The sequence below is a fragment of the Eleutherodactylus coqui genome, chromosome 6, assembly GCF_035609145.1.
Source record: "Eleutherodactylus coqui strain aEleCoq1 chromosome 6, aEleCoq1.hap1, whole genome shotgun sequence".
Lineage (NCBI taxonomy): Eukaryota > Metazoa > Chordata > Amphibia > Anura > Eleutherodactylidae > Eleutherodactylus > Eleutherodactylus coqui.
This window is the reverse complement of record NC_089842.1, coordinates 96792604-96814738: the sequence shown is the minus strand read 5'-3', so window position 1 is coordinate 96814738 and position 22135 is coordinate 96792604. Positions and strand designations below refer to the sequence as shown.

General features: G+C 44.4%; 1 protein-coding gene across 1 annotated transcript in view; it reads right to left on the bottom strand.

The window, feature by feature from the left end:
- Positions 1 to 5936, bottom strand: part of FUZ (fuzzy planar cell polarity protein) — a 59786-nt gene extending 53850 nt beyond the window's left edge. The window contains exon 1 of the mRNA XM_066607228.1: positions 5774 to 5936. Within this exon, the coding sequence (XP_066463325.1) occupies positions 5774 to 5860 (87 nt within the window). The 5' untranslated portion in view covers positions 5861 to 5936. The remainder of the gene's footprint in view (positions 1 to 5773) is intronic.
- Between the last annotated feature and the right edge of the window lie 16199 nt (positions 5937 to 22135).

Below are 22135 nucleotides of genomic sequence, written 5' to 3'. Positions count from 1 at the left end.
AAGGATTTTCGGGAGGGGGGGGGGGGTCAGTGGCTTGAAATATAAGCCATCGCTGCATAAAAAAAACTAAGAAAACACATACATCACCTAAGACGTGCTGTCAGCTCCACCACCTCTTCTCCCTGGTCCCCAGCACTTGTCTTCAGGCATCTCTTCCTGGTCAGGGATTGGAAAATCCCCGCCTCCAGGAACCACTGCTCTGACAGTGTTTCTTAGGTGATGTATGAGTTTTTATTTTTTTTCTGCAGCTAGGGCTTATTTTAGGGCTTTTACAGTAGTATTTCCTACTGTAAAAGTTGCATCGCACCGCACGAAAACCGCATTTTCGTGTGATGCAATGCAACACATAGGAAGGGTCCATAGGGAAACATGGGCTACAAAACCTTGCAAATGTCACAGTCTACAAAACATCGCTAATGTGAAAAAGACCATTGGAAAGCATGGGCTTCACATACATGCAATTTGTAGCAATGTCGCGTTATGAGAAAATGGTGCGATTTTTGTTGCCTGTGTGAAAGCGGCTTAAGCCAGGTTTAGCGCAGATTTAAAACAACACCAGGCTTGCCTCTATTTGCAACACAACCTGAGATAAAGTTAAAATGCTGCTCTCCCTTTTAGCCAGCTTTCATTTACATGTTAGTGTGTGGGTAGTGGGCTCCGGGCAGCTGAACAGGCTGCACAGAGGGGAGACACAGATTCACCTGTCCGTTTATCTATATATCATCCCAGTAAGGGGTAACATGCATTGCTTGTGTTATCACCCCCCACTACCTTATGAACCAGAGACCATACTTTCTCTCTTATTGTCACAAATGGGTCTTTTTTTTCTTCCTTCAGAAAAGTTATAAGAAGATGAACACTTGCCGATCTAATCACCCCGCTGTACCCAACTAGGCTGTTTATTGACCCCACAGGCCAGGTACCAGTATCTAGATCGTGCCAACAAATAAGTTGCACAAAAACTTGTACCACAAACCTCAAAGATTATACATTTCACACAGCCTCATATTGCATGTTGGGCAGCGTTTTCATAGGCATCCCCGTTCTGAAACAGAACATGGAATTTAACAAAAGAGGAAGGTCACAGCACGCAGTGCACAGCCAGCTACACACCGTCCCTGCCGGCAGAGCCGGTGTTTACAGATATTGGTAAAACGCTATGGGGAGACCCACAGCGTTCTACCCATACATTCATGGGCATGAGCCCTTAGATAATCCTCACATCTCCATTTTTTGCAGAGTACATCTTGCTTGCATAAGGAGTCTGCTTAAGGCCGCATGCACACAGCCGGTCGGTTCCAGATTAGAGATCTCGAAGCGAAATCCGACCCTGTACAGATGTAGTGCAGAGAATGATGCGCCATCGATGACGCGGATCCGCGGCTATTTCGAAATTGACATTTTGGAATCGCCTCAGGACGGACAGCTTCCATTGACTGCAGACATAAACCTCAGACAATGCTAATCCATGTTCACTGCTGAGAGCGCCTACAATGGGCACGAGTATGAGAACTGCACTATGGAGCAGTGGAAACAGGAGGCCTGGTCTGATGAATCACCTTTTCTTTCACATCATATGGACGGGCAGGTCCAGCGAGTTACTTACATAGGGAAGAAATGGCACCAGGATGTACTATGGCGAAAAGACAAGCCAGTGGAGGCAATGCGAGGCTCTGGGCAATGGTCCACTTGGAGTTCTGGCATTAGGGCCTCTTTCACACGGGCGACGCGATATCGGCACGAGAAAAAAAAAAATAGCAGCGATATCGCATCAGTGGTCCGTGTGATATCGCTGTGTTTTCTTGCGACAATACCACAATTTTGTGGAGCTACAAAGTTGCAAGTTGTTCTACAAAGTTTGTAGCACCACGTGCAAGGATTTTCGGGTAAGGGCCTGAAATATAAGCCCTACCCCAAAAATAAGCCCTAGTTGTAGAAAAGAAATAATACATCACCTAAGAAGTTGCTGTTTGGGTCGGCTGCGTCTTCTCCCTGGTCCCCGGCACTGGTCTTGGAAAATCCCCGCCTCCAGGGAGCGCTACCTCTGATTGGCTGAGCCCATGGCCCTCAGCAAATCAGAGGCAGGGCTTCCTGGGGGCGGGGTTTTCAAATCCCTGACCAGAAGAGATGCTGAAGACAAGCGCCGGAGACTAGGGAGAAGACATGGCTGAGCTGACAGTGCTTCTTAAGTGATGTATGTGTTGCTTTTTTTTCCCTGTAGCTAGGGCTTATTTTATGGCATTTACAGCATGATTTCCTACTGTCGAAGTTGCTTTGTACCGTACGAAAACTGCACTTCCATGTGATGCAACAGAGAGGAAGGCTCCATAGGGAAACATGGGCTACAAAACATTGCAAATCGCGTGCATATCGCGAAACCCGTGAGGTTTTTGACTCGCAATGTCGCACGCTACAAAACATCACACATGTGAAGGAACCCACAGGAAAGCGTAGGCTTCACATACATGCGATTTGTCACATTGTTGCAACGCAAGAAAATCACAGGACTTTGTCGCCCGTGTGAAAGAGTACATGTTGTTTGCTACATACTAACTAGCTAAACAATGTTGCAGGCCTGAACTACCCACAGTTCTTGGCAATGGTATTCCCTCGTAAGAATCCCTAATGAGAAAGTGTTTGGGGTGATGACTTGGAGTCTAAATTCCCTAGATCTCAATTCATCTATGGCATGTGCTGCCAGAATAATTTTGATACATGGAGACCCCACCTCAAAACTAGGACTTAAAAGAGTTGTACCAGAATTCACTTTGCTGATCAGACCACCAATCATGAGGCCAAGTGTTCCATGTCCTCCTTTCCTCCCGCACCCCCGCAGTGAGAAGGAGATTTCATGGAGCGGTGGTCACGCATGCTTCATTCATTTTCAATGGAACTGCCGGAGATAGACCAGCCCTCGTACTCTGCTATTTCTATCAACCCCCTTGAATTGAATGGAGCGGCGCTGAACATGTGTGACTACTGCTCCATTTAATCTGGCATCACTGCTAAGGGGTGCAGTGATCCCACAGTTATGAGTAGAAACATGGGACCCCCATTCTCAGGATTGGTGGTGGTCTCTGCGGATCAGACTTTTATCACCTACCCTGTGGACAGATGATGTAAATGAATTCTGGTACAATCCCTTTAACCCCTTAATGACATGGTCTATTTTGGGCTTAAGGACGCAACGATTTTTGGCGGATTTTCTTCTCCATTTATCAAAAGTCATAACTTTTATTTTTTCGTCAACGCGGCCGTATAAGGGCTTGTTTTTTGCGTGGCGAGCTGTAGTTTTTATCGGTGCCACTTTTGGGTACATTGACTATATTGTAAAACTTTTATTTTTTTTTATGATAGCAGAAAGAGAAAACGCATCAATTCTGCCATAGATTTATTTATTTTTTTACAGCGTTAATTATGCAGCATAAATGACACAATGCATTTTTTCTGCGGGTCGGTACGGTTACAACGATACCAAAATTCTTACTTTTTTAAAATGTTTTTCCACTTTTCTGCAATAAAAACCCTTTTTTTTTTAGAAATTTCTTTTTTCTAAATCGCTACATTCAAAGTCCTGTAACGGTTTTATTTTTCTATGTACGGAGCTCTGTGAGGGCTTATTTTTTGCGAGACGAGATGTAGTTTTTATTGGTACCATTTTGGGGTACATACGGCTTTTTTGATCACTTTTATTGCGTTATTAGGGAAGCAAAATGCTAAAAATTAGCATTTTGCCTCAATTTTTTAGGTTTTTTTTAACGCTTTTTTTCCGTGCACGGTCAAAAGCATGTGCAACTTATTATACGCGTCGTTACGGGTGGGTCATTATCAAATATGTGGGGTTTCATTTTTTTTTTTTACCTTTTTCTATGCTAATATGAGAAAAAGCATTAAAAAAGGTTTTTTTTTTAAATTTTTTTTTTTTTTTTTTTTTTAACACAATTTGAGTCCCTCTGAGGGACTTGCAGCACAGCACTTATGATTGCTGTGATAAGGCTACTGCTTATACAGCGATCATAGGCTATGGTGTCCTGTTGCCATGGCAACAGGCCGGGCTCTCTGCGATTATATCGCGAGAGCCCAGCAACTTCACAGAGGGAGCGTGCTCCCTCTGTGAACCCTTCCCATGCCGCGATCTACATAGATCGCGGCTGGGAAGGGGTTAACAGCGGGGGGCGCATCTCCAATGCTCCCCCGCTGTTGCAGCGGGAGGCCGGCTGTGACTGACAGCCGACTCCCGCTGCGGGATAGCGCGTGATCATAAGTGATCTTGCGCTATCCCCAGGACGTACGTTTACGCCCTGTTGCGCGAAGTACCCCGCTGCCAGGACGTAAACTTACGCCCTGGAGCGGGAAGGGGTTGAAGGATCTGCAGCTAACATATTTTGGCAGATACCTTAGACACGTTCAAAGTACTTCTGGAGTTCGTGTCTCAACGGATCTGATAACTGAGGACACACACAATATTAGGAAGGTTGCTGTAATGTTACCACCGATTAGTATACATCTACGCAAATCCCTGCAGGCAGATCACATGTTTACAGAGGAACTTGTAGAGGTTAGTGGTGGCCACCCCCTGGACCAGCTGCTGTCCCGGGTATAAGAGCTGGGGGCACAGAACTTTAGCATAGGGTATAAGAACAATCAACATATGGAATCCCTTAAAGGGATTGTGTCACAGTAGGCATGGTGCCGGAACTACGGGTAATTACAAATAGTGAAGGAGTTCAAATAGTTGGGCGTTGGGATATCTCCTTATACCCCATTTAGACACAACAATTATGGCTCAAAAGATGTCCTTTGAGCGACTTTTGAGCGATAACCGTTTTGTGCATTTACAGGGCAAGGTGATCGCTCAAAATTCACTCAAACGGCAGTTTGAGTGACAGTTTTGAGCGTTCACTTTGCATAGCTGTGTAAATGAAGCTCACGCTGTATGCAGAAGACAAGCAAGACCACTATCTTCTGCATACAGCTGTTTCCTTCTCGGAGCGCACAGCTGGTATCCAGCTGTGCGCTCCGAGCGGGGTATGCAGAAGACAGGCAACCCCGTAGTGATTTTCGGGGAAGGGCTTTAAATATGCCCTTCCCTGAAAATCATCCATAGCATGTGTAATAAAAATATATACTCACCTCTCCGCCGCTGTCGGGGCTCAGCATCGTGTAGCCGGGTCTTCTCCCTGCACCGCTTTAAAATTCTTTCATCAGGCGGGGATTTAAAATCCCCACCTGCTGAAAGACCTGTATCTGATTGGCTGAGTTGTCAGCCAATCATAGGCAGTGCTCGGCCATTCAATGAATGACAGCTGAGTGCTGCCTGTGATTGGTCATAGCACTCAGCCAATCACAGGCAGTGCTTGGCCATTCATTGAACCAGGTTTGCCCATTGCTGCCCACTACATAGGACCTTCCACAATGCCATGCAGAGACTACTGGGTAGCATGTTGGTGCCTGTCAAGAGGGGACTTTGGGCCCCTGACAGTTGTACTACCTGTATTGCCCTGATGGTGGCCCTGTCAATAAAAATCGCTTACAACAGTCACGCCCCCCAGACGTTAATGGGAATGTCACATGACCTCCGCGGTTATATGCATTTTCCACTGACTTCCATGAGGCCCACACTGCGGCAGTGAGGTGTGCAGATTGTGCAAATACATGCTTGTCTGTACCACGTGATGTGATAATGACCCCCATATGGACCCCACAAACACCACAAAGACATCCCATAGCAGGGACTGACCCCAGATCATTGACCCCTGAGTGTCCTTATTACCTGCCTACTGCTGCCCTTGCTCCTGCAATACAGTGGCACACCGCTGCTGGCCGTCAGGCACAGCAGAAATACTGAAGTCTCCTCCATTTCTTTCACGAATCATCATTCTCTCTCCTGGCTACAACATCACAGTTGGCAGCAGCCATCTTGCCTTCCAGATGCATGATGGGAAGAGAAGCCGGCGACCAGAAGCCGTTGCTTGGTAACTGAACGGGGCGGGAAAAACAGATCATTGAGTGACGTACGTATTAGAGATGGACCGCTAGAGGTCGCTGTGGAGGTAACTCCCCCCACTTAGAACGGTTAATGGTACGCTCTGGAGCGTCGCGTTGTCAGTCACAGCCGGCGTCATTTGTGCTAGTGCACTGCAGTCCTGCTGCATGTCGGCTGCTGAGCCGCGGTCTATGGCTCAGCTCACCAAAAACAGTCCCCTTCTTCGCTGTTCTGCCCTCCTCACACGTCTGCTGATAGTGTGTAATGTCCGCGCTGCCGTTACTGCAGGTTGTGTACAGGGACATAGTCACAGGCTGCAGTGTCTACATACAGGGGGACGGAGAAGTAGTGCAGCACCACACGGTTATGGCAGCAGTCTAGAAGAAAAAATGTATTTGTAACGAATAGCAACCAATCACAGCGCAGCTCTCATTTCTTACATAGCTAATGTGAAATGAAAGCTGTGCTGTGATTGATTGCTATTTCTTATACTGCTGAGGTAAAATGAAAGCTGCGCTGTGATTGATTGCTATTTCTTATACTGCTGAAGTAAAATGAAAGCTGCGCTGTGATAGGTTGCTATTTCTTATACTGCTGAGGTAACATTAAAGCTGCACCGTGATTGGTTGTTATTTCTTATACTGCTGAAGTAACATTAAAGCTGCGCTGTGATTGGTTGCTATTTCCTATACTGCTGAGGTAAAATGAAAGCTGTGCTGTGATTGGTTGCTATTTCCTATACTGCTGAGGTAAAATGAAAGCTGCGCTGTGATTGGTTGCTATTTCTTATACTGCTGAGGTAATAATGAAAGCTGCGCTGTGATAGATTGCTATTTCTTATATTGCTGAGGTAACATTAAAGCTGCACCGTGATTGGTTGTTATTTCTTATACTGCTGAGGTAACATGAAAGCTGCGCTGTGATTGGTTGCTATTTCTTATACTGCCGAGGTAAAATGAAAGCTGCACTGTGATTGGTTGCTATTTCTTATACTGCTGAGGTAACATTAAAGCTGCGCTGTGATTGGTTGCTATTTCTTATACTGCGGAGGTAACATTAAAGCTGTGCTGTGATTGGTTGCTATTTCTTATACTGCTGAGGTAACATGAAAGCTGTGCTGTGATTGGTGGTTATTTCTTATACTGCTGAGGTATCAAAACCACTTTGCATCATTTTGGAGAAGTAGTGATCCTCCGCCTGGGCTGTCAGCCGCACCATAGGATCGAGGAGTGCTTCCCATTGTTTTCAATGTAAAACCTTGCATCGCACTCACATGGACCTAGTGCGCGGTGCAATGCTTTGCCGACCGTATTGGAAACAATGGGCATACGACGCACGGCTACGCCCAATGATAGGACGTGCCACGATTTTTTTTCCTGTATCACGATGCAGGGATGGGGGGATCACGCATGTGCATAACCTCATTCTATGGGGTTCATATTTGTGCATCTGGCAATACACAAATCTTGCGCAAGAATCCCGGCCGTGTGAATGTGGCCTCAGGGCTCCCGCACACTTGAGTTTTTCTCAGTTTTTTCCACATGATATTGCTGCGTTTTTTTAACGTGAAAATCAATAGGACTTTCTAATATTAAAAACTAAAGTGATCAGACATCCCGCTTTGGGACCCTGTGTGTCGCCTTCCGCCAGGACCTCAGTGGGGCAGGCATTTGTCCCACTTTCTGGTGATGTTTGGTCACCATTATGTGATTACTGGGCGAGGTGCCCAGTAATCACTCTGCAGTGCTGTGGATTGGATGCACACACTGATGGCAGTGCGTGCATCCCGGATCCTCCTCCTCTCCTCTTTGGTTCCACTAGAGATGAGGCGAGAGCAGAGGGGAGGAGGCACTGCTGCAGGTGCACACACACTTCCGCCCAATGGCAACAGCACTGAGAGGATCGTCAGCACGGTGAAGACCAGGAGGAGGGTAAGTATACAAGAGACCCCATTCTGTATGGGCGTGTAATCAATGCTGCGCATATGCAATTACATTGCGTATGGGCGACGTATATATACACTGTTGCAAAGTGACACCAGAGGAAATTTAAGCACACAAAAAAACAGGAAGACCGCCATAACAGCATGCCATATGTACCGATAGGCTAGCTCACCACCAGCTCCACAGCGGTAAAACTTCCTCACACATGGTTTTATGCATATGGCCCTGTAAAGGCCCATTTAGACCCAATGATTCTCGCTCAAAATAAGCTCAAAGCCGTCTTTTGAGCAAGAATCGTTGGGTCTAAACACGCTGCTATCGTGCAGTTTTCGTTAACGATTCACTCATCGATGTCTTTCAGGAAGCTGAAAGACAACGATGAGTCTTATCAGCACCGTGTGCTGAGTTCTCAGCGGGATACCGCAGATACTATTGTTTCAGCTGGTATCCTGCTCGGAGAACACAGCAGAAGTATGCAGAAGACAGCGCTCCAGCTGTATTCTGCATACCCCGCTCGGAGCACTCAACTGTATACCAGTTGAGCACTCCGTGAACACAGCAGGGGTATGCAGAAGAAAGCACTCCAGCTGTCTTTTGTATGCCCCGCTCAGAGCGCTTAGTTGTATACCAGCTGAGCACTCTGTGAACACAGCAGGAATATGCAAAGGACGGCGCTCCAGCTGTTTTTTGTAAAACCCTGCTCAGAGCGCTCAGCTGTATACTAGCTGAGCGCTCAATGAACACAGCAGAAGTATGCAGAAAACAGAGCTCCAGCTGTGTTCTGCATACCCCGCTCGGAGCGCTCAGCTGTATACCAACTGAGCGCTCTGTGAACACAGCAGGAATATGCAGAGGACAGCGCTCCAGCTGTCTTCTGTATACCCCGCTTGAAGCGCTCTGTAAACACAGCAGAAGTATGCAGAAGACAGCGCTCCAGCTGTTTTCTGTATACCCCGCTCGGAGCGCTTAGCTGTATACCACTTGAGCGCTCCGAGAAGACAGCTGTATGCAGAAGATAGCAGTCCTGCTTGTCTTTTGCATACAATGTGAACCTTCATTTACACACTTATGCAAAGTGAACGCTCAAAACTGTCACTCAAACTGCCTTTTGAGTGAATTTTGAGCGATCATCTTGTCGTGTAAATGCACACAAAACGTATTGCTCAAAAGATGTCTTTTGAGCGAGTTTTGAGTGATAATCGTTGTCTAAATGGGTCCTAAGCCTGGCCATAATAGGATAGATCTAAAGATGCAAATGTACATACAGATAAGAAGATAATTAAATGAAAATAAATAAGAACATAAAAGAACAGGATGAGTAGAGGAGTTAATACTTAAGTAAAGGCTCATTTACACACACAGATATCGTTCAAAAGATTGAAAGATCAGCGATCGTTTTGCTCCTTTCAGTTTGGGCCCCGTTGTGCATAGAGATACAAGGTTAGGGCCATAATTGGTATGTTTCTGAACACAGGACAAACGGGTATCCATTTTGGGTGCAAATCCTCATTATCATGTGCACTACAGAAAAAAATCTGTTTTATTTTTTCTCCTCTAAATTGCATCAATTCCTGAAAATAAACTGTGGGGTCAAAATACTCCTGACCCCGCTCAGTGAATACATTGAAATGTGTATTTTTTAAAATGGGGTCATTTGTGGGGGTATCCATCATTCCGACACCTATCAGCCTTTGCGATCTTGGCTTGTAGGAAAACAAAATGTTCTTTAAAATGTTAATAATCAATGTTAAATTTGTACATCTGCTAAATGGTTTAAAAAAAAACTAGAGTTTTTCTAATGTGCGTCCAGAATAGAGTAAACAGATGGAAATATATATCTCATCAAAAAATTGTACATATTTGAGATATTGGTCTATTTTTACCACCTAAATGAAGTACAATATGTGGCGAAAAAACAATGTCAGAATCACTTGGATATGGAAAACCTTTACGGAGTTATTCTATGTTAAAGTGACACATGTCAGATTTCCATAATTTGGCTCTGTCACTAAGGCGCAAACAGGCCTGATCACTAAGGGGTTAAGTAGTTTTCTCCAGTGTATTTACAGAGCAAAAGGAAAGGTCAGATGAGATGAAAAGTAATAATTAGAGATGAGCGAGCATGCTCGGTTAAGAAAATTACTCGAGCGAGCATCAGCATTTTCGAGTAACTGCCTGCTCATCAGAAAAGATTCGGGGGGCGGCAGGGGGGAGAGAAAGAGAGATCACCCCCCCCCCCTCTCCCCCGTTGCCCCCCAGACGAGCAGGCAGTTACTCGAAAATGCCGATGCTCGCTCGAGTAATTTCCTTAACCGAGCATGCTCGCTCAACTTTAGTAATAATGTAAATTCTCCACTAAATGTCACCAGTCTAACCCAGAAAGAAGCGCAGAGTTGCCTTAAAAAGACTAAAATAAACAAATCGCTGGGTCCCCATGGCATACACCCCGGGTTCTAGGGAAATTAGGTAATGTGATAGACCATTGTTTCTTATATTTAAGGACCCTACAATGACAGGGTCTGTTCAACTAGATTGGCGCATAGCACGTCGTACCAATAATCAAAAAGCGGTGAAAAAGTGAACCTGGAAATTACAGGCCAGTAAGTCTTAGTTCTATTATGGGTAAAATGTTTGTAGGGTTTCTAAGAGATGATATCCTGGAGTACCTCAAGGAAAATAGCTGAATTATTCCACATCGGAATGGGTTTATGAGGGGTCGCTCCTGTCAAAACAATCTGATCAGCTTCTTCGAGGAGGTAAGTTCTAGACTGGACTAGGGAGAGTCACTGGATCTTGTGTATCTGGACTTTACCAAAGCGTTTGATACTGAGCCACATAAACGGTTGGTATATAAAATGAGAATGCTTGGTCTGGACGAGAATGTGTGCAAGTGGGTCAGGAACTGGCTCAGTGATAGAAAGCAGAGGGTGGTTATAAGTGGTACATACTCTGATTGGTTCACCATTACTAGCGGGGTACCAGAGTGGTGTGTTTTGGGTCCTATTCTGGAAAAATTGGGGGTCTTGGGCAGAAAAGTGGCAAATGCGGATTACACTGATAACCGTAAGGTTCTGCGCATGGGCAGAGGAAATACATGTCACCATTACACACTAAATGGGAAACCACTGGGGAACACTGATAGGAAAGAGGACTTGGGGATTTTAGGTAACTGCAAGCTTAACTGGAGCAACCAGTGTCAGGCAGCTGTTGCCAAGGTGAATAGGATCATGAGGTCAAAAGATGTCTAGGGACACATGACAAGAACATTGTTCTTCACCTTTACAAGTTACTGGTTAGACCACACATGGAATATTGTGTACAGTTTTGGGCACCGGTACTCAAGAAGGACATATCAGAGCTTGAACAGGTACAAAGACAGGCAACTAAAGTAATAAATGGAGTGAGAAAACTACATCATGCATCAGTGCTCGGTTTCCACACCATATCATACAATGATGGCTCAGGAGCTGTGCCCGCCCCATCCGCTCTAGGTGTCAGTTATAATATACAGCTGGCACTCTTGCAACAGCCGGTATGAGGGTTAACTTAAATTCCATCTGTTTAACTCCTCTATGGATTTACCAAGGGAGGATACTCACCCTTGAAGCCTATCAGCATCACACAATCTTATCGCAGGGTGCCAATGGATTACCCTGGAAGCCTTGGCCTAACAATAAAAGGCTGTGCCTAATAACACTGCCACACATAATAATAATAATCTTTAACATATTCCGCAGCGCTTACATAGACGGGGAATACAGAAAGACAAAAATTACAGAACGACGGTTACATAGTAATCAGTTGATGGAAACAATAGGGGTGAGGGTCCTGCTCCAACGAGCTTACATACTACAAGTAATGGGGTGATACAGAAGGTAAAGGGGCTGGAGATGTGCACGGTAGGGTGAGGTGGAGAGTGAGGGATGTTATACACACAGACAATGGTCAGACATTTAGCCGTGTGACGGCAGAATCGGTATGACTGCAGGAGCGGTTTATGATGGCTAGCAGGGATTGCAGTCAGTAGGTCAGGAAGCATGTTATCAGGCGGAGTACAGAGGGGTTTGTTTATGTTGAATGCGGTATGCCTCCCTGAAGAGGAGCGTTTTTAGAGCACGCCTGAAGTTCTGCGAGTCCTGGATTGATCGGGTAGCCTTATAATACACTTCAATATGGAAGTATTGCAGTGTATTATTGAGGCGATCAAAAGATTGCAAGTTGCTTTAGTTGCACACCCGCAGTGAGACTAACTACACATGGGCTAGTGCTATACCAGGCCATGATTAAAGATCAATGAATCAGGGTATGGATATAATGTACTGTGTGTATAGCTTTGTGGAGATCAAAGAACTTCAATACGTATATTGGGAAATAAACTAATATATAAAAAATAGAAAAAATTGATTGTGAACTTGGGGAAATGAAGAATGGATACAGCTGAAATGTATGAAGTACATAATCACATGAATGAATGTGCCCCTTCATCATTTCTCAAAGTCCACAATCGGTTTTTATATATTAATTTATTTCCCTTTATATTTATTGAAGTTGTTTAGTCTCCACAAAGCTGTACATTATATACTTCTAACAGTGCTATATGCATACCCTGCTTCATTGACCTTTAACTGTTCTGTACAGTTATACATTGTCTAATATGGTCCTCGGTTTTGTTTCAGTTATATATTTGTTAATTAGATCTGTTTAAACAAAAAAAATGTTTAGTACGGTGTTAGCCAGTAGAGCGAAGTGTGATTGTTCTCGGTGAGAGAAACCAGTAATCTTGTAGATATGATAACAAAAATACATGATGTTACAGCGAGCTTTCGGATCCTCTCAGAATCCTTCTCCAGGTATAAGGTTTTAATTAGAGTTTATAAATGTATTAAAATTGTTTTTATTTTCATGCACCTTCAAAAAAGCCACTTTTTCATACATGATTTTACATTTTGTTTTCTTATATACATTTTCTTTTTTTGTTTTTTTTTCTGTCCTTATCACCCTCCTTCTGTTACTGTTATAGCATTACAAGTAATTATTAGGAAATCATAGTACCAGTGTTTCTGGTGGCGCAATGCACCACACAGCTGCGCTACATACACGTCACACACACAGCACTGCTACATATTTTGCTTATCCAATACAATAGGGATCAGAAGCAGCATAGCACTGGAGATGAAGGACCTGTGATGATGTCCCCGTCATGCTCCATCTGTGATTACATGACGGTGATGCTCATCCCGAGTGATTGACTTACATGCTCCACCCCTGATGACATGATGGTGACGTCATCAAAGTTCCTGCATCTTTTGTGCAGATTACAGGTGGACTACAAACCCCCGCTGCCTCAGTTGCTATGGAATACTAACAAACACCTAGCTGGACAGCAGCCGTGTGCATACAGGACTTGTGATGATGTCACCACCATGTGATTAGAGGTGTAGCATGTAAATCCCTCACTGGGGATGAAGGACCTTGGATGATGTCACAGTCATGTGATCAGGGGCGGAGCATGTAAGTCACTCACAAACGCACAAGACAGACAGCTCGGTGTTAGCAGTTTGACTGTGCTATATCCGGCATTACTGATAAAGAGGTCTTGAACCTCAAAATGTGTTTATTGCTGGTTTACTCGTATAAAATTGGAGAAGTGAGAATATGTTCCCTGTTACATTCTTTTTATGTTTTGGATGGTTGCGCCGTTCTCCAGTCACTTTCATCTACTACCAGCACAATCTAATACACCCACCATCAGCAGGGCGTTAATCAGTATAATATTCCTTTGGACCTACAAGTACCATATAGGTCATCTATCTGCAGCCCGGGATAGCTTCACCCTATTTTTCCTATTACTTTGTTAGGGTGCTTTCACACAGGACAACTTGTCGGGCGCAGATGCCTGACACGTCATTCCAGCGATAATCGTTTATGCTTTTACACAGGATTGATCATCATACAATGAATGTAGGCAGAGCGGGCCAGGGATCATTCCAGCCCACCCGTCTTTATTCACAGTGAACAGGCAGTCATGCATAGTTGACAACTGCCTGTTACACAGGCTGATCCGTCGTTCTGTTTTTATGCATACAGAAAATAAACGACGAACAAATTTATCGTTCGCCATTCAGTCGTGCATGCATTTAGAATGAATGATAATTCTTCATGTCACGTACTAGAGGATGATACCTATAGATCCAGCCTCTGTCGCCAATTATTCCCGGATAGGCTACTCCAAGCACACTTGCCGCTACCAACCATCATGGCAGAACCTAGATCGATCCCTCTAGCATTATTGCAAGCGTGGACTCCTTAGAATACAGATGGATCTGCACCCAGCTTTCTCAGGTTCTGCATACATGCAGACCGGAAGCTCAGATCACCCCTCTGTTTCATTCTAATGACTCAGCACTTTGCAATACTCACACAGTGTTGTTTACCAGTTGGCCAGGCTCCGACAGAGTACAACTTACATTGCTGCTATATCTTGGACCACTGTCCGTACTTATTACCAGAGGTATAGGAGTATCCTCCGTGACATGACACACAGGTGTGACATCACTGAGTTCCGCCATGTCACAGGATGCCTCAGCATCATTACGCTGTATCAGTTCAGTGAACTCGAGGGGTGCACATCACGTTGTCACTGTCACTGCTACACCCTTCCAGAGCATCACTGACCTCCACAGGAACACATATGACATTAATATTTTTATTCACAGAAACATTGACATTATCCTGGTACATTTCATCAGATCATGGCAATACATTTGCGAGCAGATAATCATATACCTCCATCTCCCGCAAACCCCTTCCTGCACCCCAATTGGGATACACCTGGGCCATCGGCAGTCTAGGGTGGGTGTCCCCAATTCCCATCACAGTCACAGTCCTTCTGGGAATTATGTCCGTGGGTGACACCAGTTCAGGGCAGATGATGGTAATTTCTGCATCAGTATGATGCAACTCCACAGTCACAGTATTTCCCACAGTGACGGCTTGCAGGTTGCCAGTGTCCTTTCTACCACCCTCACCCACCAAGAGAACACTTGTGGCAGATGCAGGGAGCTAGGAGGAGAGGGCCGTCTTCTTTGTGTCAGGGCAAGTGAAATGGCTCACTTTGTTGCAGGAAAAAAATCTGTGAGTATCCATAGGAGGGGGGAGAGGAAGCAGACCCCCCTGAGGATTTAGGGACAAGGGGGGAGGGTCTGTCAGAGTCACTGTTCTGCTTACCCACTCTCCAGCTGGTTCCGGATTTCCACAGGCCCTGCCTCTGGTTGGCGATGTAGCTGTCCACATCTTTGGGGTCACAGTCCAGAATGAACTGGCGGATATTGGCTGTACCAGTCTCCAGGAACTGCTCCTTCAGCACCATATCTTCCCAGTTCTCAGACTGGGTGATGGGTCACCCCTTAATCTACTGCCGGATCAAGGCTGCTTTTATGACCTTGTAGTCACCATCTTATTCTTGGGGCATTTCTGTAAATGCCTCCAGGGCCTTGCCCATAAGCCCTGGGATCGAGTACCTGGCCCATTGCTCGGTGGGCAGCTGGTACTGGCGCAGACCTTATCAAACCCCCTCAGGAAAATGTCCAGGTTCCTTTCTCTCTCTGGGACAGGGAAGTATTCTTGTCTGGGCTGCACGGTCCTCGTGCCGCTGAACTCGTGTCTGTGGGGTTGAACTCCACACCTGGAGCTCCGCCATCCACAGCTGGTGCTCACACTCTGCTTTGCGTTCATGCTCTGTACAGTGTTCCTCGTGCAGCTTGTGGACGAGCTGTATGTACCGCTCAGGGTCTGTTTTGCATAATTGGTGTAGGGCATCATCCTCCACCAACAACTGGATCAGATGTTATTTCATCTTTATGTTCACCACTTCCTTGCTCTGTTTCTGATAAGCAGCAGTAATCTCCACAGTTGCTTGCCAAACAAAAGACAGAATTAAAAAACAAGAAAGGGGGAGACTGTCTAAGGGTACATACACTATAGCCTTACTCCCAAGCAAAAAATGACTATATTAGCACTGAGTCAAAGCCTTGTGAAAGTTTCACGGCACAAATGTTTTAATTATCCCATGCCCTGCCACCAATTTGTCACATACCAAGAGAGGAGAGGAGACTATACCTATCGATCCCGCCTCTGTCCTGATTACTCCTGTTCTAATGACTCCCACACAGATATATGCTGCCACCACCAATATGCTACAGGTTAACTGGAACCCAGACTTATGAATTATGAACACAATCTTTGGAGTTTGAGTCATTTTAAAACGGACAAGGCTTAACTGATAAATTGTAGATTTATTCTAGAAAAGATCTAGCAGTAGAAAATATAGATATGTACAAAAGATATACAAAAAAAGTTGTTACATAGGAGTTCAAGGAAGTACCATATTAATACACAACAAGCAATATTTTGAAATAAACAGGAGCAATTAAAAGAAAGTTTCCATTCTTTGTGTGGAGTCACATGGAATTACAGGGCAGTCTGCGCACACAGTGCACTCCAAGGGGCTGACCACTAAATATGAGTCCATATGCGATTTTTAAACCCTTGGTAAGGTAACTCCCATTCAGTTCTTTCCAGCACCCATGAGGTTTGGCTTACACTGGAGCGGATGGGCACTGAAATCCAAATTTCCTTCATAACTTCGTGTGGGTGGGACCCACAATGAAAATATGATGGCAAAGTTCCCTCTCATGATTTTACATATGGTTTGAGCCCACACATGAATATGTTCGGATGCATATTTTTTCAGATATACGAGTCTGGATTCTCTGAGCATCTTGCAAGGATTTGAGTACCTGCGTCTGATTTGTGGTGATGTGACGTTTCATAAAATATACTTGTTGACGGGATGCAACGTACAGATCAGTCATAATTTCCAAATTACATTTTCCCTTTTGTTTGAGAGAAGGTCCTTTGTTAAAATTGGCTCTGAAGACAGCAGGTCTGGCTGTGACAAGTTCCAAGAAGAGGGGGGGGGGGGGAGAAGTCACTGGGATATGAAGACTGTTCCTGTCCTTATCTCATATGGTAGATATTTCCTCCTCTGGTTTAGCCAGGCTGTGGTACACTACAGGCCCTCTGTGGGGTTGGGACAGTCTTTTTGAAGACTGCTTGTCCAGCTGCTTCCCAGCTCCCTTTCCCATTCAGCTTTCCTAGATGCTGAAAAGAATTTAACCCTTCCACCTACAAACTACACAGCAGTGTTGCAAAACCACACAAAACTAAGGTAGCTGTGCCATATAGCCAGCATACTGAATGGGCTAATATAAAAATGGACGCTGAGACACACACAGAATGTCATGAAATATTGCATGTAGTCAGCAGCACTAACCAAGCACTGTAATCCAGGGAAGCGGTATATGTACGCCCATGTAAGGGATCCTGACTCTGGATCCAATTCTACAACAGTCAAATGAAAGATTCAAGGGCAGCATAAAAGGTGCAAATGTGTATCTAAGCTACATGCATATTTTTATTCCTCACAGCAACATACAGCAACGTTTTGACCCTGTATATGAAGGGTCTTCCTCAAGAATGTCTGACAGTCTAAAGTCTCTACATCACACTATCAGTTCACATCCTCGCTGAATGCGGGAATCTGAATGATTTCTTGGCTCTTGTAAGAGGGCCCTTAGAAGCGAAAACTGGCTGTCCATGTATATGTCCATTTCTGCCCATAGTCAATTGGTAAATATACACTGTCACTCAGGCTCCATCCACATGGCACTGCCATGTACTTGCTGCTAGAACGAGATGCACTGAAGCACGATGAGTCAAAATCTAATCTCCCCAGTACATTTGGTACTTAAGGAATGGCAATGCCCAGAGGATATCTTAGGGCCACAAGATAAAAGTTCTAACCTATAAGCCCCCTTACTGCCGCATAACTCAGTCTTGTCACTGCCCGGAATCAATTATATAGTATATAGGTAGCAGCTTAGAATGTCAAGTCTCCATCAACTGCACTTCTAAAACAAGAGAAATCTGAAAAGGCAGCAGATTAGTGATCTTAATTGCCGCTTGTGCAGCAAGATGACTCCATTAGCTTTTCTGCAGAAACTGTATCAGAACACAATTATTAATTGGTTGTCTGATCAAGTGAATAGAGAGAACAAAAGACTGAGCTAAACAATTCATTTCAAGAACAGGCAGCAAATGTAATGTTATCAAAAATGAAACAGACTGACCTGCAAGTCAGAGCACATACAGACAAAGTTCCATGTAATTGCCGTTAATAGCTTTTCTCTTGTATTATACTTATTTGTATCTCGGGTATTGAATTTTTTACCATTACACTGGGTACTTTGTGTCCTTTGCTAACAGAGATTAGTGCTGGATCTATAGTTAAAACAAAGTTGTCATATTTAAACTAAGTAGGGGCAGATAACCTGAAAGACAACCTTGATATTCCAAGTTCTTTTATTTGTACTCCAAAACATATAAAATGATTAATGGTTGCAGCGATCACATCCAGGCCTTATGCCCACCAACACTGTGTAGGAAAACAGTAGCTATGATATACACTACCGCTCAAAAGTTTGGGGTCACCCAAACAATTTTGTGTTTTCCATGAAAAGTCACACTTATTCACCACCATGAGTTGTGAAATGAATAGAAAATAGAGTCAAGACATTGACAAGGTTAGAAATAATGATTTGTATTTGAAATAACATTGTTTTTACATCAAACTTTGCTTTCGTCAAAGAATCCTCCTTTTGCAGCAATTACAGCATTGCACACCTTTGACATTCTAGCTGTTAATTTGTTGAGGTAAGCTTGAGAAATTGCACCCCACGCTTCTAGAAGCATCTCCCACAAGTTGGATTGGTTGGATGGGCACTTCTGGCGTACCATACGGTCAAGTTGCTCCCACAACAGCTCAATGGGGTTCAGATCTGGTGACTGCGCTGGCCACTCCATTACCGATAGAATACCAGCTGCCTGCTTCTGCTGTAAATAGTTCTTGCACAATTTGGAGGTGTGTTTAGGGTCATTGTCCTGTTGTAGGATGAAATTGGTTCCAATCAAGCGCTGTCCACTGGGTATGGCATGGCGTTGCAAAATGGAGTGATAGCCTTCCTTATTCAGAATCCCTTTTACCCTGTACAAATCTCCCACCTTACCAGCACCAAAGCAACCCCAGACCATCACATTACCTCCACCATGCTTAACAGATGGCGTCAGGCATTCTTCCAGCATCTTTTCGTTTGTTCTGCGTCTCACAAACCTTCTTTGTGATCCAAACACCTCAAACTTGGATTCATCCGTCCACAACACTTTTTTCCAGTCTTCCTCTGTCCAATGTCTGTGTTCTTTTGCCCATCTTAATCTTTTTCTTTTATTGGCCAGTCTCATATATGGCTTTTTCTTTGCCACTCTGCCCTGAAGCCCAAAATCCCGCAGCCGCCTCTTCACTGTAGATGTTGACACTGGTGTTTTGCGGGTACTATTTAATGAAGATGCCAGTTGGGTACCTGTGAGGCGTCTGTTTCTCAAACTAGAGACTCTAATGTGCTTATCTTCTTGCTTAGTTGTGCAACGCGGCCTCCCACTTCTTTTTCTACTCTGGTTAGAGCCTGTTTGTGCTGTCCTCTGAAGGGAGTAGTACACACCGTTGTAGGAAATCTTCAATTTCTTAGCAATTTCTCGCATGGAATAGCCTTCATTTCTAAGAACAAGACTAGACTGTCGAGTTTCAGATGAAAGTTCTCTTTTTCTGGCCATTTTGAGCGTTTAATTGACCCCACAAATGTGATGCTCCAGAAACTCAATCTGCTCACAGGAAGGTCAGTTTTGTAGCTTCTGTAACGAGCTAGACTGTTTTCAGATGTGTGAACATGATTGCACAAGGGTTTTCTAATCATCAATTAGCCTTCTGAGCCAATGAGCAAACACATTGTACCATTAGAACACTGGAGTGATAGTTGCTGGAAATGGGCCTCTATTCACCTTTGTAGATATTGCACAAAAAACCAGACATTTGCAGCAAGAATAGTCATTTACCACATTAGCAATGTATAGAGTGCATTTGTTTAAAGTTAGGACTAGTTTAAAGTTATCTTCATTGAAAAGTACAGTGCTTTTCCTTCAAAAATAAGGACATTTCAATGTGACCCCAAACTTTTGAACGGTAGTGTATAGCAGTGCAATGTGGGCAAACATGACCGTAATGTGGCTGCTTTTAAATGCCCAAATTATGCCCATGTATGGGGCTAGCCTGAAGGAGTTAAACTCAGCATCTGAAACAGAGAAGCATTGGGCATTGCTTGAAGTCTGCTGGTGCTGCGGACCAAGAAGGCGACACAGTCTGCACATAGGGCTAATACCGTTACTGCTGGTACGAGAGGGCATGGTGGTCATGGACAGGGCAACCGCAGGTAGACTGTGGGACACTGGGACAATGCTTCTTCCTCCTTTACAATCCACAAACTGTAAAGGCCCATTTAGACACAAGGATTATCGCTCAAATTTTGCTCAAAAGCCATCTTTTGAGTGATAATCGTTGTGTGTAACTGCACACACACCGTGCAGTTTTCGTTAACCAGTCGCTCATCGTTGTCTTTCAGCGTGCTGAAAGACGACGATTAGCCTTATCAGGGATTCACAGCGGGATACAGCTAATACTATTGTTTCAGCTGTATCCTGCTCCCTGATAACGAGCTGGATAGGAAGAACAGAGCGGTCCAGAGCTTGTCTTCTGCATCCTCCGCTCCCAGCGCTCAGAGCGGGGAAACAGCTGTATGCAGAAGACAAGCGGGGACACCCCACTTGTCTTCTGCGTCCTCCGCTGGCAACGCAAGGTGCTCTTGTGCACCATTTCCCGCGACACCTACAAAACCCAGAGCCTTATGGTCATTGTTTCCTCTAAGCTGTGCACTCTGGACTTCAAAGTGTTAAAAATTCCAAACTCTGCATTGGACAAAGCAATTGTTGGGCTCCTTAATACGGTATGTTGTTTTAACTTTTTTTTCCCCCTGAGTGCGCAGCTTATGGTCTATTTACATGGGAATATTATCATTCAGAATTGTTCAAGCTCCCGTGGGAATTTGAAAGATAGTCATCCCATGTAAATGCTTGCAGCGACTGAACGAGAATTGTTCAGCTTCTGCATGCCGAAAACTTAATGACGTGCATTCAGTGTAAACAGCAGTTGTTCATTTCTGAATAACTGTCTGTTTGAAATGAATGGAGGCGGTGGGCGGGGACACACACACTTCTCAGCCAGCTCTGCATCCACGGTGACAGCGCTTTAAAGCGATGCCAGCGATACTTGCTCCTGTGTAATAGCACTGGAGCGAGCATCACTGGGACAAGCTGCATCATTTGCCCGGGAGCCCATCCCGTGTGAGAACATCCCATGAGAGAACACTGTCTATGGTTCTACTATGCCAATCTTGGATCACTATAGAAGCATTTGATGACCTTAGTTTCATGATAGTTGCTCAATGATGTGGAATAATCCATTATATAAGTGATACTTCATTTTTTATATCCGTATAGTGCAAATAGATCTGTTACATTCATGCAGGCCATAGGAACAATAATCTTCACAAACACTACCCAAATAAGGGCTGTAAAGAAAAAAAGGGAGAGAATATGCACTTGAATAGACATCAACAACTTATGCAGCGTCCGAGAAGCAGGTCCTCAGCTGAAGAGACAGCGGGGTAGAGAAATGCCTTGTCACAGAGCTCTACCGTCTGCTCCCTAAGGGTAGCTCAGGATCTGACCTTGTTACTAACGGGGAGATCACGTATTAGAAACCATGGTTATCTGTAGTTCTGTTTGTCACTCGTGACGCCAACGTCCCATCCTCTGTGGTGAATCTTTCAGATGGAATACAATAGTCCACACACAGATTGTCTTTTATGAACAAGAACCGGGAACATTCGGTTCCATCCGTTTACTTAAATAATGTTAACAAATAACAGTAAAGCAGTTCTTACAGTGGTGATGCAGGGAGGATTCAAGGGGTATTTGCCAAAATACTTGCCAAATGAACTACAATTCAGACAAATGGAAATATGAATAAGTACATGCAAGGTACTTTGTATTTTGGCCAAAATACACAAGTTCACAAGCCCACATCATGGGTCCTCATTGTCTTGTGATTCCTTATACTAAGGGCTCTTGAACACTTGCGTTTTTCTTCATGCACGTTTTTTTCACGCAATATCGCCGTGGTTTTTTTTACACGATTGTC